The following is a 13865-nucleotide window of genomic DNA, read 5'->3' on the forward strand; positions in this document are numbered from 1 at the left end:
CTGTCCTTGACTAATACTTAATAAGCTGTGTACTTTGGCATTCTCTTGTGGGCCCCCCTTGGGACATTGCTAGGTGTAGAATTCAACAAATACTCAGTAAGTGACACCGAATGGCAACCAGAGTTGCGTCGGCCCAAGTGGTAGACCAGTTGGTGCTGCACTTCCTGGCTGGTGTCACATGCCTACGTGTATGTGGTGAGACATCCCGCTGCCAACCACCCTGAAGTCCCTGGGCACTGTTAGTGCCCCAGACCACTGTCTGAACACCAGCCACCTGCCCTACTCATTCTATGGAAGCCACCACGCATGGTCATTAGTATGTTAGTATATGCAGGAGGTTAAGTGACACCTTCATTAAAGGGATAATAGAAGCGAGAGACGGAGAAAGGAGAAGAGAAAGAAAGGGGAAGGAGAACAATAATAGTAATGACATGCACCATTCATCAAACACCCCCTCTATGCCAGATGTTTTACAAACGTTATTACTCATCATGACGCTACGAGATTACATTACTCCCACTTAACAGATTAGAACAGTAGAGCTCAGGGAGGTTCAAGGACTGTCAGATCTTCATCATCAGAAAAAAAGCAGACCTGGGATTCACATGAGACCGCTGCGCCGTGCTGCTTGCATGCAGGGGGCGGGGAAGCGGCAGCGCTGGGAAAACAAACGCTCAGCTGCTCTACGCGGAACGTCCGTATACCCAGCGTGTGTGCCATGCGCACTGCCCACAGCACTTGGTCAACATCTGTCTGTGTTTCTTCAATATCCTGCTCTCCCTCTCACTTCCCTCCCAACCCTGCCCTAAGAGAAAAGATGCGTTCCAGATTGCTGCCCCCACCTCCTCAACGTCTCCCCCCCAGTTTCCTGTTTGAAAAATCCTCACCGCCTCGGGGATGGTGGGAAGTCAACACTGGACAGTAATGGCCCTCCCCAGAGATTTCTGTAAGGATTTCGGAGCCAGTGTTGAGTGGGTGAGCAAAACCATGGCTTCACGCTTTCCAAAGAACCTCAGCAGACTTCCCACAGTGGCCAGGAAGTGGGGGCAAATGAAATGACAGCTTGGAACCCCGGAGGCCTTAACCTCTCCCTCTTAAATTAATTGAATGCCATCCTTTCAGATGACTAGAGTCTTCGTTCCCTGGCTGGTGCTACTAGGACCTCAAGTCAGTAGCCTGTCTCAACATACAGAGATGACACTACGGATGATGGTAGTGTGGGTGACAGCAGTGGGGATCAGAGCCCCGATGAAGTCCCCAAATCCTCCAGGCGAAGGAGACATGCGCTCAGGAAGGAGAGGTAGGAAGACCTGAGGCCCAGTAGGAGCCAGGTCAGCAGCCAGGAATGCTCTCCATCGAGAAGACTGAGGATCCGGTCGGTCCTGCGGGTAGGTGCGTGAGCACCTATCCTGGCACTAGGACGTATAGAGACATGTAATGAGCTCTCTATTCACCAGAATCTTCCAAGGAAGACACTACATGTAGGGGACCCAAAATTCTAAGCTTGAGGTAAGAGGAGGGAGCCTCCAGGGGACGCGGTGGAGTCCCAGTAGGTCATGGCCAAGCTGCTTTGTAAAAGACTCAATCCTGTTAACTGCAAAGGCTTTCCTGGTACAAATGAGCTGTACAAGCTGGGGACAAGCAGGAGCAGCCACTGCTCACTGTCACATGTCCTCCTCCCATGTGTCCGTCGCCCTCATTGCTTAGAAGGGTGTCTGGTTGCTTTCCCTGCCCAGAGTGGCCACATAGCTCTCTTCAGCCCTGATGATGGGCAAGTTGCAGAACATACTCTTATAATATCGTCGTTGGCATCTTTGTACCCTTTAAATGTCAGGGCCCTGAAAGAAACCCCCGAAGACCCCCTGGTTGCCACCCTCTGCCGGGAATTGGTGTGCCTGACTCATCACACCCTCCCTCCTTGGGTGGGTACCACTCGGGGCCAGGGGCATCAGCGAGACTGCCAGCACCCTGGGTGCGGGCCACAGCTGACCCGTGTCGGCAGCACCATCTCCTCTCATACCTGCACGTGGTTGCATGGGCAGATACAGGATTCCACGCACGAATGACTGGATGAATGTAGGAGTGAATAAATTTGCAAGACAGCAAATTTGCTACCTGGGCGGTGAGAGAGGAAACGGTCACTGGAGGAACATTTTTTTTTTCTCCGTGTAAAGCAGGCACCACTGAAAGGGGAACCCTCAGTCGGGATCACACTCTATGTAACTGAGCTCTTCTGCCCAGAAGGGCACATCATGGCACGGACGGAGCCGTCCTTGCAAGGGCCCATCACTGTGGTGACTACGGCCACGCTCCCAAGGTGCTTCTAGAGAACAGGTCGCCAGAGATTTCCACTGACTTGTTCTTTCTTTCTTTTTTTTTTTCTTTTTCAGATTATCAAGGAGGTCCCTCCGCCCCCCGCTGAGGAAAGTGAGGTAAGTGACTGGAGCTGGGTGCAGCCAGGTGGAGCGGGTGGTCAAGTGGAGCAGAGGGCTGGCGGGGCTGGCCCAGCACTCAGGCCCCCGCAAAGCAGAGCTGAGTCGGACCCAGGCTCCCGCTGCACCTGAGGGAGCAGCAAGGGCAGCCTTGGGTCCTTCCCGAAGCTGAACCGGCAGCCGCGGACCGAATGGTTTGGGAGGGTTCTCCACCTGCAAAGGTGCAAACACAAGGATGCTCCTCGATACAGTTTTCTCCTCTAAGACAGGCCCTTTAGGTTTCTCTCTTCCCTGCAGGGACCTATGCTTCATGTACGTAGATCAGGGCACATTTGATACATTCTCCAAACAATTAGGGATTCCAGGAACAGCCCGCTGCGGGGGTATTCCATTTTTCTTTAAGACAACGTTACCTAAAGATTTGCCAGGCCGTAATAAAAATATATTGGCGGATATGCTAATATGCTGAACTTGCTCTCCTCAAATCCTCATCATTTAAAGGAGGAGAAAACATCTTAGACTCTGCCACAAATTGGCCACTAAGCAGTTCTGGTGCAAGCTTGGCCTGGGGTAAAATCTGGCAGAGACGTTAAAGGCTGCTGGTGAGAAGGAGCACCCCGGGCAGGAGCGCCCCGCTGAAAGCTTCCCTGCTCCTCTGAGCACTCCCGAAGCAGCGGGCCTCCCGGGATGCGTCACTCACCAACCTAGAAGCCAGGGTACAGGACTGAAAACGTAGCGGAGCCAAAAGCTAGAGACGTGAGAATTCAAGTTCATTGCCCTCAGTCCCTCAAGTCTGTGTGCGCTAACCGAGCGCAACCCCCTCACCGTTCCTGTTCCCTGTGCCTTTGTCCAGTTGCCTGCAGACAGAATAATGATCGAATTTAACATTCCACGGGGCTGTTCTCGCCTGAACCATATGCTCGTAAGCCAAGGGATTTAATAGCTGCAATCAATTAGAGCACATATTGCTGGAATGCAAACTTTCTGCCCAGAAATCAAGGGAGGAAATTACATTGCTTTGCAAAGAGGAGGGAGGGGGGAGAAAACCCTCTTTACATCCACAAAGGCTTTCTCTTAATCCTCCAAGAGAAAGCACCATGGCGAGTTCCACTTTGGCTGTGTTTCTCTTGTGTGCAGCTGTCTCGTGCTCCCAGAGGGAAATAGGGCACGAAGCTTCTGCTTGATGAAGGGTCTGAGGTGAAGAATGTGCCCTCCCCCTCCTTTGTGTTCAGTTAAGGGCGTTTAGTTGTCTCTCTTTCTTCTGGTGCTGACTTCGCGTTTGCCTTTGGAAGGTGGCCTGGCAACCGCTGTGGTCGAAATACGTGGGGGGACTTAGGTGCGAGACTGTGGGATGTGACTGACCCAAAACCACCGAATTACAGCTAATAGTTCTATAGAAGTCCTGCTTTCACCTGAAGAAGACACACCTGGTTTCTGAAACAGAAGGACAACCTTGGGGGACTCGAGGTCTAAAGGGTTGTGTTAGACCTGAAGGGTCTGGCCGGGGCAGGCCGCAGGCTGCGCTGATGATCACTCAGCCTGTGGGTTGGCTCTGATGGTTCCTTGGTGTTGGGAGTCAAGCAGCCCGTATCTCCTTCTTTTTTTTTTTTTATTTTTTAAAGATTTCTATTTATTTATTCATGAGAGATACAGAGATAGAGGGAGAGGCAGAGACACAGGCAGAGGGAGAAGCAGGCTCCATGCAGGGAGCCAGACGTGCGACTCGATCCCGGGTCTCCAGGACCATGCCCTGGGCTGATGGTGGTGCTAAACCACTGAGCGACCCAGGAATCCCCCTGAATCTCCTTCTTAAGACGTTTCAGTAGAGAAAAAAAAAAAAAAAGGAAAGAAAGAGATTCCCCCAGGGAACAGATAACATAATTCAGCCCTACAAAGGATCTTACACCGTGCCCTGAAAATCACGGTCTGGATCTAGACTTCTAGAACCTTCTCCTCGCCAGCTTCCTGCATTCACATCCCACCAGCCCTTCAGGCACAGCTCCTGTGCTACTTATCTCCACAAAACACACCGGAATTCTCCCCATCAGGACCAGTTTTTCATTTCGGCCTCCTCCGCCTTCCAGAGTACGGGACTGACCTTTTCTTCTGCATCAGAGTTCAGGATCATTAGCCACTTGAAGGTCAGGATCTAAATGTCACTAATCTTGGGCTTATCCCCAAAGAGCTTCTCGCAGCGTGTGACCCTCAATCAATGGCCCTGCCATCTATGGGAACGGGTTCAGCATTAATGATCCGAACTTCCATCCGTGCTATAAGCACCAGACCCCAAGGGAGACATCTCTGCTATGTAAATAGCTGGACGCAGAATGAACTCGACTTCCTAACGAGCCCCCTCCTTGGTAGGGGATATCGAAATGCGTGACGTAAAAAAGCGTGAGATTCCGTGCAACCAACACTGATCCTTCTGTTCAAGGAGAAGACCGAGAAAACGGACTTGAAATGTCAAGACCTCGATGACAGCAAGAAAGCTCAGTTTTAACGACCCGGGGGGGGGGGGGGGTTGCGTTTCCTGGGTTGAGTCTTCTCTAATTGGCAGCAGAGGGAGCAGCGTTCCTCGCAAAGCCTCCAGCTACTCCAACTTGGGGGCGGTTTAAGGGGAAGCCAGTAACGGAGGGCTTCGTCTGCTGCTCTAGTTCCAAGTCACCTTTCATGGGTTCCGGGACTATGTGGGGCGGGAGGGCGAAGGCTGGATGCACAGTAGAGGCATTGACAGCGGGCGGCCCTACAACCAACAGCAAGCCCCTGGCGTTGAGTCACGAGCTTATTTCCAGGTTCGGGACCATGCTCGCTCGTCCTGACTTCTCTGTGGCGAGAACTTTTTAGGCGGCAAAACCAAGCTGTGGGAAAAGCAGCTAAGTTGTGTAGGGCCAGGCACACTGAACCCCTTCACAGCTGGGTCTACAAGGCCAGCCGGAGTAGCCTCCCGTTCTGCAGGGGTTAAGAGCCACGCTACTGCCAGGCATCGTCTCTTCAGTGGACGTCGAACACGCGCTCTCATGCGTGCTCACGCCCACCCACCCCCACACACGTACGCTCCAAGCAGAAATCCTAGAACATGCCCAGAATTCAGTATTCTCTATTCCAATAGTTTTAAAAAAAGGAACACCACTACAGGAAAAAAAAAAAAAAAGGTAAATACAGTCTTCTTCGTGTTAGAATCCAGGACAGTCCTGGCGCTGTCCTCAGTCACTGCGCGGGCGTGAACAGATACGATGTGGGGTCGTGACATGTTAAATGCAGCTCAGACTGGGAAGCTGGTAGCTTAGCCACGACAAAGACAAGGGTCATTGGATTTCTCCGACTTGCCAGTTCGCTGCTAGGAGTTCCTCCCCGAGCTGACACTGAGGGTGACCTCTCGGCTTAGCCCCAGAGACCTCGGAAGAGACGCTTCTACTTGGGGATCTGCGCTGCAGGGCCTGGTGGGCCTGGGAGTTTCGGTGGCCTGGGTCCTATGTCGTCACCCTCACAGAGCACGCTCTTCTATCGATGCAGACAATCTTTTTGGCAGCTTTATTCTTTTTGTTCTCTTCATTTTTCTCAAAATACAACAGTCTCCACGGCGGCTCAGCTGCAGTCGCTTGAGAGAGTAAATGAAGGAACAGACGAATAAAGGGCCCTGGCTTGCCTGTCCCGAGGGCAGGAGCTGGGTCGCGGACCTGGGTCGCAGTTCCGCGGGAGGCCAGGCGCACCTGTGTCCTCGAGCTCAGTTCGGTTACTCGTCCCTTTCTGCAGGCAGAGCAGTGCCTCCGGCCCGGGATCCCGGACATCGGGGGGCATGGGGGGGGGTTGCAATGCAAAAGAGCTGCTGCTCTCAGGGACACCAGCGGGAGGCAGGAGGCAGAGCAGTTGGGAGGCTGGTGGAGCGCAGTGCCGGGTGCCACAGGGCCCCGCTTAGGGCCCCCCTTAGGGCCGGGCCAGTGTGAGCGTGGGCTGGGTGGTGCTGTGGGCCCGGAGCAGGGCTGCTGGGGACGGGTGGGCGGAGCGGCACCTGCCACCTGAGGAACGCACTCGCCTCCCCGGCCCGCTCCTGGTCCGGGCCACCGCCGCCTTTGGAGTTTAAGCACGCCGTCCCCAGGGGAAGCCAGCCCGCCCCGGTGGCTGCAGTGGCTCCGGGCTCCGCGGGATCCTCTTCTGGCTCCTGCCCTACCCCATGTCCTCACCTGCTAACCAGTGCCCCCCTCCCACCCCGGCACCCCGCACAACACCCTCCGAGGCCCAACAGTGCAGGCACAGGTTAGGGTGCAGGCACCCCCTCAGCCTCCCCCCAGGCAGGCCTGGCAGTCGCCCTCCATTCCTGCCACTTGGCTCCCGCGGTGCGGGCAGCCTTAGCCAGCCTGTCCTTGGCGGACGACAGAGGATCGGTCTGTGTGCCGGCGGCTCTTCCCACCCCGCCACGTCCTGGAGGGCAGTGTCACCGGGGCCCAGGACACACTCTGCACCTCATCTGATGTGGAGATTCACTTCAGGTGCCTCCGAGGTTCTTAGCGGGGATGCTGGGGACGGTGATCTCACCCCATCAGCTTTGGGCCACAAGAAAAGACACATCAAAGATTCCCTTCTCTTCTGAAGATTGCAAAACCCTCCAGCCTCTAGAATGTGTAAACAGAGCCATGGTAACTGCAGGGAAATTCTGACTCTCCCGTCGGTCAGACCCTGGGCCTTTGTGTTGTCTTTGCTGTTGTTGTTTGAGCTTGGCAGGCAAGCCCGGGTCAGGGGATGACACGGCAGGCTTGGTGGAGCAGATGAGGCCCTGGCATTTCCTGTTGTGGGAAGGCCAGGGCCTGCTGCACATGCTCGGGAGAGTGGAGACCAGAGCCTAGGGCAAGTCCTTGGTGGGAGGGAGGGCTTGAGGAAGGGCAGGGGACGGGGCATCAGGGACCGGGACAGGACGGCAACTCCACTGGTCCCTTCGTTTCTCCAGATCTGACCGTGCAATGAAAAGGCTCCAGGAAGTGGTCTCCAATGTTCTTAAAAAAAAAAAAAAATTAGGAGACTCATAAGACCATTTCAGTTCCCTGTTGAATAAAACAGCTTTATTTTTGGAGTTTCTTATGTTCTTGGTGCTGCTGTGTTGAGTTTTTGGGTCATAGCATTTCATCGACCTCTCTTGGAAAACTTGAGACCAGCGGTGAAGCCGTAGTTCATAGCTGACCCACAGGCACCCACCTAGGGATCGTTGAGCCCCAGGTCTGAGATACCTGAGATACCTGAGGCTCTGGGTTTAACATCCTAAGCCTTCCGAAATTCTATCAAGAGGCAAAATACTGTGAACTTATATTTGGGGCCCTTTGGTTTTATTACTTTATCACGTCTTACAGTTATAAAGCCTCAAAAATAGCAGTATGAGGGGAGAGAGGTAGAAAAGTAGCCTTCGTGGGGTACCATCAAATGACTGGGACAGCAAAACCCAACGGGCAAAACCCAGACCTTTGCCGACACTGAGGAACAAATGTTCCTCAAATGCAGCTGTGCCACCCAGGAGCTGGGTGACCGGAGTCCCTGAACCGGTCTCTTCCTTAAACAGACCTAATAGCACCACCTACCGCGCTGCCCGCTGTGAGATGAGGAGGTTGATGCATGTAGAGCGCTAGGAAGAGCGACTGGCACATGCATCGTAAAGGCTTCATAATTCAGCTGCTGCTTATGGCAGGTTTGGTCCCCGCTCAGTGACCACCTCCCGTGCGCCAGGCTCCACTCGGGACCTAGGATACCAGGGGCGACGGATCCACTGTGCCTTCACTGCTCACCGTCCCATAGTGAAGGAGGACAGATCTGTTTCTAAAAGGCAGACAGACCAACCCAAGTATTAGCTGCCCAGAGGTTGCCCATGCCCTGGTCTGCTGCGATCATGTCCTTCAAGGCGTATAAAACGTTTAAAATTTTTTTCAAAAGAAGCCTGCCCGTCCCAAGCACAGCAGGTCACCCAGAGAGTCTTCTAATGCGTCAGTGTGTGGCTGCTTTGCTTGGTCACCCCTGGGTCCCTGTCCCGCTGGCCGCTTGACCTTGCTCGGCTCCCTGCCTCCCGTGTGCGAGGCCCCCTTCCACACGCTGAGAGAGTCGGCCCCACCTGGGACTCCACTCTGAGCCCCTGACGCGCCGGTCCCGCCAACGCAGGCTGCGGGAAGCAGGCCTTTGTTCTGAGCAATTTTGGCCTCTTTGGCTTCCTCCTCGGCTCTGCAGAGACTCCTTTTCCAGCTTCCTTTCTTTACCCAGGAGACGAATCCTGCCACCACCCTGTGGCCCGTCCACGAGTGTAGGTGATGGTGTTTTTCTTCCCTCCACAGGATTAACTACAGGGCTGAGTTAAGGAGCAGTTTTGCTAATTATCCTTCCCGTTCCCATCCATAAAGTTCCAAGTTCCTCTTGTTTTCTCCATTCATCTTAAGAAGTACAAGAAGGGCCAACTTCCCGTCACTGAGCCATAAGTTGCAGACACTGAGTTAACTGCTCTATTTGAATGGTTTCATTTCATTTGTTTGTAAACTCAACAGATAATTCTTGGGTACCTCCCGTATGCTAGGTGCCGTTCGAAAGGCTAAAAATGCGATGGTAAACAGGACAAATAAACAGAAGCTTCCATGGAACTTACATTCCAGCCTGGACAGACCAACAGTAAATAAATATGAGGCCATGGTGGGATCCATTATGGAAACTGAAACAGATTGATGGGATGAAGAGACTGGGGCTACTTCAGAAGGACGTAGTCCAGGGAAGGCCTCTGAGGAGCCATAGGAAGGAGCCAGCTAGGAGAAGGGCAAGGGGACAGCATTCCTGGGAGAGCTTGTTCACAGTCCTCAAGACAGGAATATGCTCAGTCTTTGAGGGAAGAGAGTGGGGCAAGCAGGCTGGAGTGCAGGGAGGCGGACGGAGCGTGCTAAGGAAGCAGGCTGGGGAGGCGAGCGAAGGCCCGAGCTTGCTGGGCAGAGCTGGGCTCGGGGGTTTCCTCTGCTGCTCTGTGAAGACCAGACTGGAGGCGAGGAGCACGACAGGGAGGACAGTTAGGGCGCTACTGCAGTCTCCTGGAGAAAGTGCAGGGGGCTTGGGACCAGTGGGGTGGGGTGGGGATGGAGACTTGGGGTCTTCCAGAAGTAAGGTCAACAGAATTTGCTGGCAAGCTGAGATGCATTGGGGGAGAGAGGATGTAAGAGTGGCTCCAGGCAGCGGGGACAACCATAGGAAGAGCAGGTTTAAGATGACGATGTGGGATCCTCGAGATGGTTATTAGCCCCCCCCCCCAAAGACATCAATGTCAAGTCAACATTTGGGTTCAGAACAGTCGGGGATGAAGATATAAAGTCATCAGCTCTAGATGGGATTAGACAGAAGAGGAGGGATGTACAAGGGAACGGCCCCCAGGACTGTGCCGCCACCTAACCAGGTAGTTCTGCTTTGACCCCCCACTCTACGGTTAAGGGAGATAAGCCCAGAGAGGTTCAGTGACTTGTCCCAAGGAAGGCCCCAGAAGCTCTGAGGAGTAACCCAGGCAGTCGACTCCCACCCACTCTGCCAAAGTGGAGGCAGACATGGAGCAGTTGTGCTTTGCCTCCTTCATGTATGGCGATCTTTCTGCAGGAGGAAGACGATGATGGTCTCCCCAAGAAAAAGTGGCCTACGGTCGATGCGTCGTACTATGGTGGGCGAGGCGTTGGAGGCATTAAAAGGATGGAGGTGAGAACACTGCCGCATGTACTCACATCTATTTTCGGACTGGCAAACCGGGTGAAACTGGTGAAGACTCACCCCTGAGGTCTGACGGGGATGTGGATCATTAGGCATCCGGTGGAGAGGTGGCACGTATACCCCGTTAACTGGGCACCCCCATATGTCGCCCACCACAGAGTCAGAGTAGTTCTGCTCAAACTCATCTGCCCAAACCCCCCGATGGTTTCCTCTCTCACTGGAATGAAATCCCAAGTTCTTTCTTACCCAGGCCTGTGGGGCCTTGGCACGTGCTGTCCCCGCAGCCTGGAGAGCTCCTCCCCTAGACGCCCATCTGCCCGGCTTGCTCTCTCTGCCCCTGCAACCCTTCCCCTTTGCCTTTCTCCATGCCCTCCTCTTCCCTGGCCTTCAAAACCCAAAGGAATTGGGGAGTGGGGAGCACTCACAGCACACATCACGCATGTATGTACGATGCCCATTCCCCGGGGCTGTCACACTTTATTTTCTCATTTTGCTTTATTATCCGTCGTTTATTTTAGGTTCGTTGGGGAGAAAAGGGTTCCACCGAAGAAGGCGCTAAGTTGGAAAAGGCAAAGAATGCCAGAGTCAAGATGCCGGAGCAGGAATACGAATTCCCCGAACCTCGAAACCTCAACAACAACCTGCGACGGCCCTCTTCACCCCGGAAGTGGTACTCCCCGATCAAGGTATGCCTGTTTCTACCCAGAAATCCATCATCACGCCGGATAAAACACTTCCATAGTAAGAATCAGACTCTCGACGTGATGAGATACCAAACGAAATTCCAGATTATCACAAAGGAACACATTTCTAAAATCACGGACCTCTGAGAACAGGTACTTACTCTCTCCGTTCCCACAGTATCAATGTTGAGAGTAGGCTGTTTAAAATCACCATGGCAACCTAGCGGCATGCAAGGGGACGGTGAGTGGGGAGACCGGGGTAGTGACCCCGGAAGACGGCCACGCGTCTCTGTGACACCTCCCCACGTGCTCGGTAGGCAGGCCCACTCCCTAACCAAAGTGGCAGCTTCCCCTGGAGGCCTTATCCCTCTCCCTCTTGCCGCGACACGAGCCCATTCCCTTTATCGAAACCTCCTGCCCGTGTGTCAGGCACTGGCCATGGAGCTCACACTCGCTCTCCCAGTCATGAGCAAAACCCCTTTTTTCCTCCACTGTCTCTCTTGCCCCCTACAGCTCCAAAACTTAAACCTCTTAGGCTTATTAGAAAGTGTCCGTGAGCCACAGAGGGTAAGTAATGCTGCCTGAAGGCTTCTTTCCTCTTCCTCTTGATCTTCCTCTGCTTCTACACTGCAGACAGAAACTGGGCCCATTGCAAGGCCCCAGTGGAAGACCCCATGGAAGGGCCAGCTCCCACCACGCACGTGCCCCCGTGCACCCACATGGCTTTCCCCCTCTGCCAACGAGAGCAAAAATAACATTCATCATTCACTACGTTACGTGCTAACCTTAGAGCAGCCCTTGTCCTATGAAATTAAAGGAAATAACCGTATGAAACAATGGAGAGAGGCGTCCTTGGTAGTCGCCCCTTCTCGGCCAAGCTGGCTAGCTCATGCTCACACTAACTGCGGGGTGTTTTCACCTTCGGTTTGCTGTGTTTAAAGCAAGGAGATTCTTTTTTGAGATAGGTCCCTCCCCGCCGCCCCGCCCCCTCCAGGCGATGGCTTGAACTCTGGAAAGATGTGGGCGAAACGTTGCTCGCTTGCCTAACAGCTGTTTGCATCTAATTATTTTCTCATGCTCAACATGCAGTGGCGTGCGTGTGTGTGCAGACAGGAAGGAGCCAAGCAGAGGCTCCGAGATGGACAAGAAAGGGAATTTTCTATTGTGTCGTTTTTAGGAATCTGTACCTTGTGACTAACCCACGACATACTTGGTGACAGCCAGGTTGTCATTCCTGTAATCTTGGATTCTGAAAGAACGTTAATTCTGTCTGAGGAATCCAATTTCTGCTCGAGAGAGCATGTTATTCCTCTACGAACTGGTGGCTTAGGACCGAGTTTTATGAAATAAATAGGGGGACGAACGACCAGATTTAGGAATCTAAAAACACTTGGAACTGGTATCCATTCAAAGCGAGGATTTGTGGCACACCTAGGACGTGCTGGGACCTGCCAGATACTCCGCACCCAGGTTCTCCAGCCTGGATGAGTATCAGCAGTACCCTGAGAGCTTTCAAAATGCAGGTTCCCAGGCCTAATGCCTTAGAGCCTCACAGAAGGCTTTCAAAGGCACACAGGCTGTCACCACGTGCTTACTTTTCCTCATCTGGGGAGCTCCTTTTCCCCCCAGCGCCCCTTTTTTTAACATCCAGACTCCCTAAGCCATAGCCCTGTGTTGCCTCCATTTACTCTCCCCCACACACACACACACAGCCCCTGCTCTTGGGCCTCCGCCCTCGTCACTGTGTTGAGCTGCTGGTTCTCATCGTGTGGTCCCTGGACCAGCAGCATCGGCCTCCCCCAGGAACTTGCTGGAAATGCACATTCTCAGGCCCAACCCAGAGCTACTATATCAACAACTTTGGGGGTGGGGCCCAGCAGGCTGGGATTGAACAAGCCCCGTGAGGACACTGTCACCACAGGTCCCAGCCAGGCTTCTGTAGGAGGGTCCCCGAGGGCGGGAACCTTGGCACCTGGCCAAGAGACCGTGACCATGACCCCAGCCATGTGCCAGAGGTCTCCGCAAGCAGACCCACGTGAGCGTTCACAGCCCGTTGTCCCCTCAGACACGACCGCTGGATTAATGTGAAGTGGGAACTCACAGAGACAGCCAGGTGGCAGTGGGAGCTCTTGCACCCTCAGGCCTAGGGGACCAGGAGGGGAGATGGTGCCATTGGAGCCAGGGGCCAGGAGAGGCCACCCAGTGGGAGCTGTGGCCATAGAGAGGGAACCAGCCATCTAAGCCTGCCCTGCCACCTGTTTTTATGCGACCCACAAACTAAGACTGGTTTTTCTCCTTTTTAAATGGTTCTGTAAGTTCCCCATACTATTCCAGAGTTTGCCTCTAGAGCTACAAAGCTACAAAGCCTAGAATATCTACCTTTTGGACCTTTACAGAAAACGTTTGCAGGTCTCTGTCCTATCAGAATGCAGCCGCTGGAGAAGGCAGGGTCTCAGGGAGGGAACAGAAGGAATGAATGCCCCCACCTCTCCCCTGTCTTGCCTCAGGGCCGTCTGGTACCACCTGTTGGCCAAACCAAAGGAAAGCCAGGTGGTGTTATCCGTAGGCCGTCCGGCTGCTGGACAGAGAGCTGGGAAGGCAGAGGAAGGCCGGGAGTGGATGGGGGCCGGCAGGTCATGGAGCACGACCAGTCTACCCTCTGCCCCGCCGTAAATAGGGAGAAGCCTCCCACTAGTGCCAGACTTTTAAGGGATACTGGGGAGACTCTTTGTTGCCCCCAATGGAAGTGGTCAGAACCATAGACATCTTTAAATGTATCGCACCTGACTCGCTTTTCGCATGCGTTTCCTGAACTGGATGTGGGGAGCGGTGAAGCAGGTGAGCGCATTTGCTAAGCAAGCCCAGTGGGGACTCATGGGAGAAGTCCACCATGGGCTTCTCTCCACCGCTCCCCAGTCTAAGTCAGGGCACTGACCACAGCAACCACACCTCACCCTCTCCTCATTCCAGGCTCATGACCAGGAAATTTTCCGATATTTGGCCTTCATTTTTCCTTTGCTTGGTTTTCACCCCCTGGATTTACAGCACC

At 53.8% G+C, this 13865-nt stretch overlaps 1 protein-coding gene across 1 annotated transcript in view; it reads left to right on the forward strand.

Moving 5' to 3' along the window:
• The window catches only part of ANTXR1 (ANTXR cell adhesion molecule 1), a 197835-nt gene that overhangs the window by 135281 nt on the left and 48689 nt on the right, over positions 1 to 13865 (forward strand). The window contains exons 14-16 of the mRNA XM_055328273.1: positions 2391 to 2432; positions 10026 to 10121; positions 10652 to 10819. Of these exons, the coding sequence (XP_055184248.1) occupies positions 2391 to 2432; positions 10026 to 10121; positions 10652 to 10819 (306 nt within the window). The remainder of the gene's footprint in view (positions 1 to 2390; positions 2433 to 10025; positions 10122 to 10651; positions 10820 to 13865) is intronic.

This window comes from Nyctereutes procyonoides, unplaced genomic scaffold, assembly GCF_905146905.1.
Source record: "Nyctereutes procyonoides isolate TBG_1078 unplaced genomic scaffold, NYPRO_anot_genome, whole genome shotgun sequence".
NCBI lineage: Eukaryota > Metazoa > Chordata > Mammalia > Carnivora > Canidae > Nyctereutes > Nyctereutes procyonoides.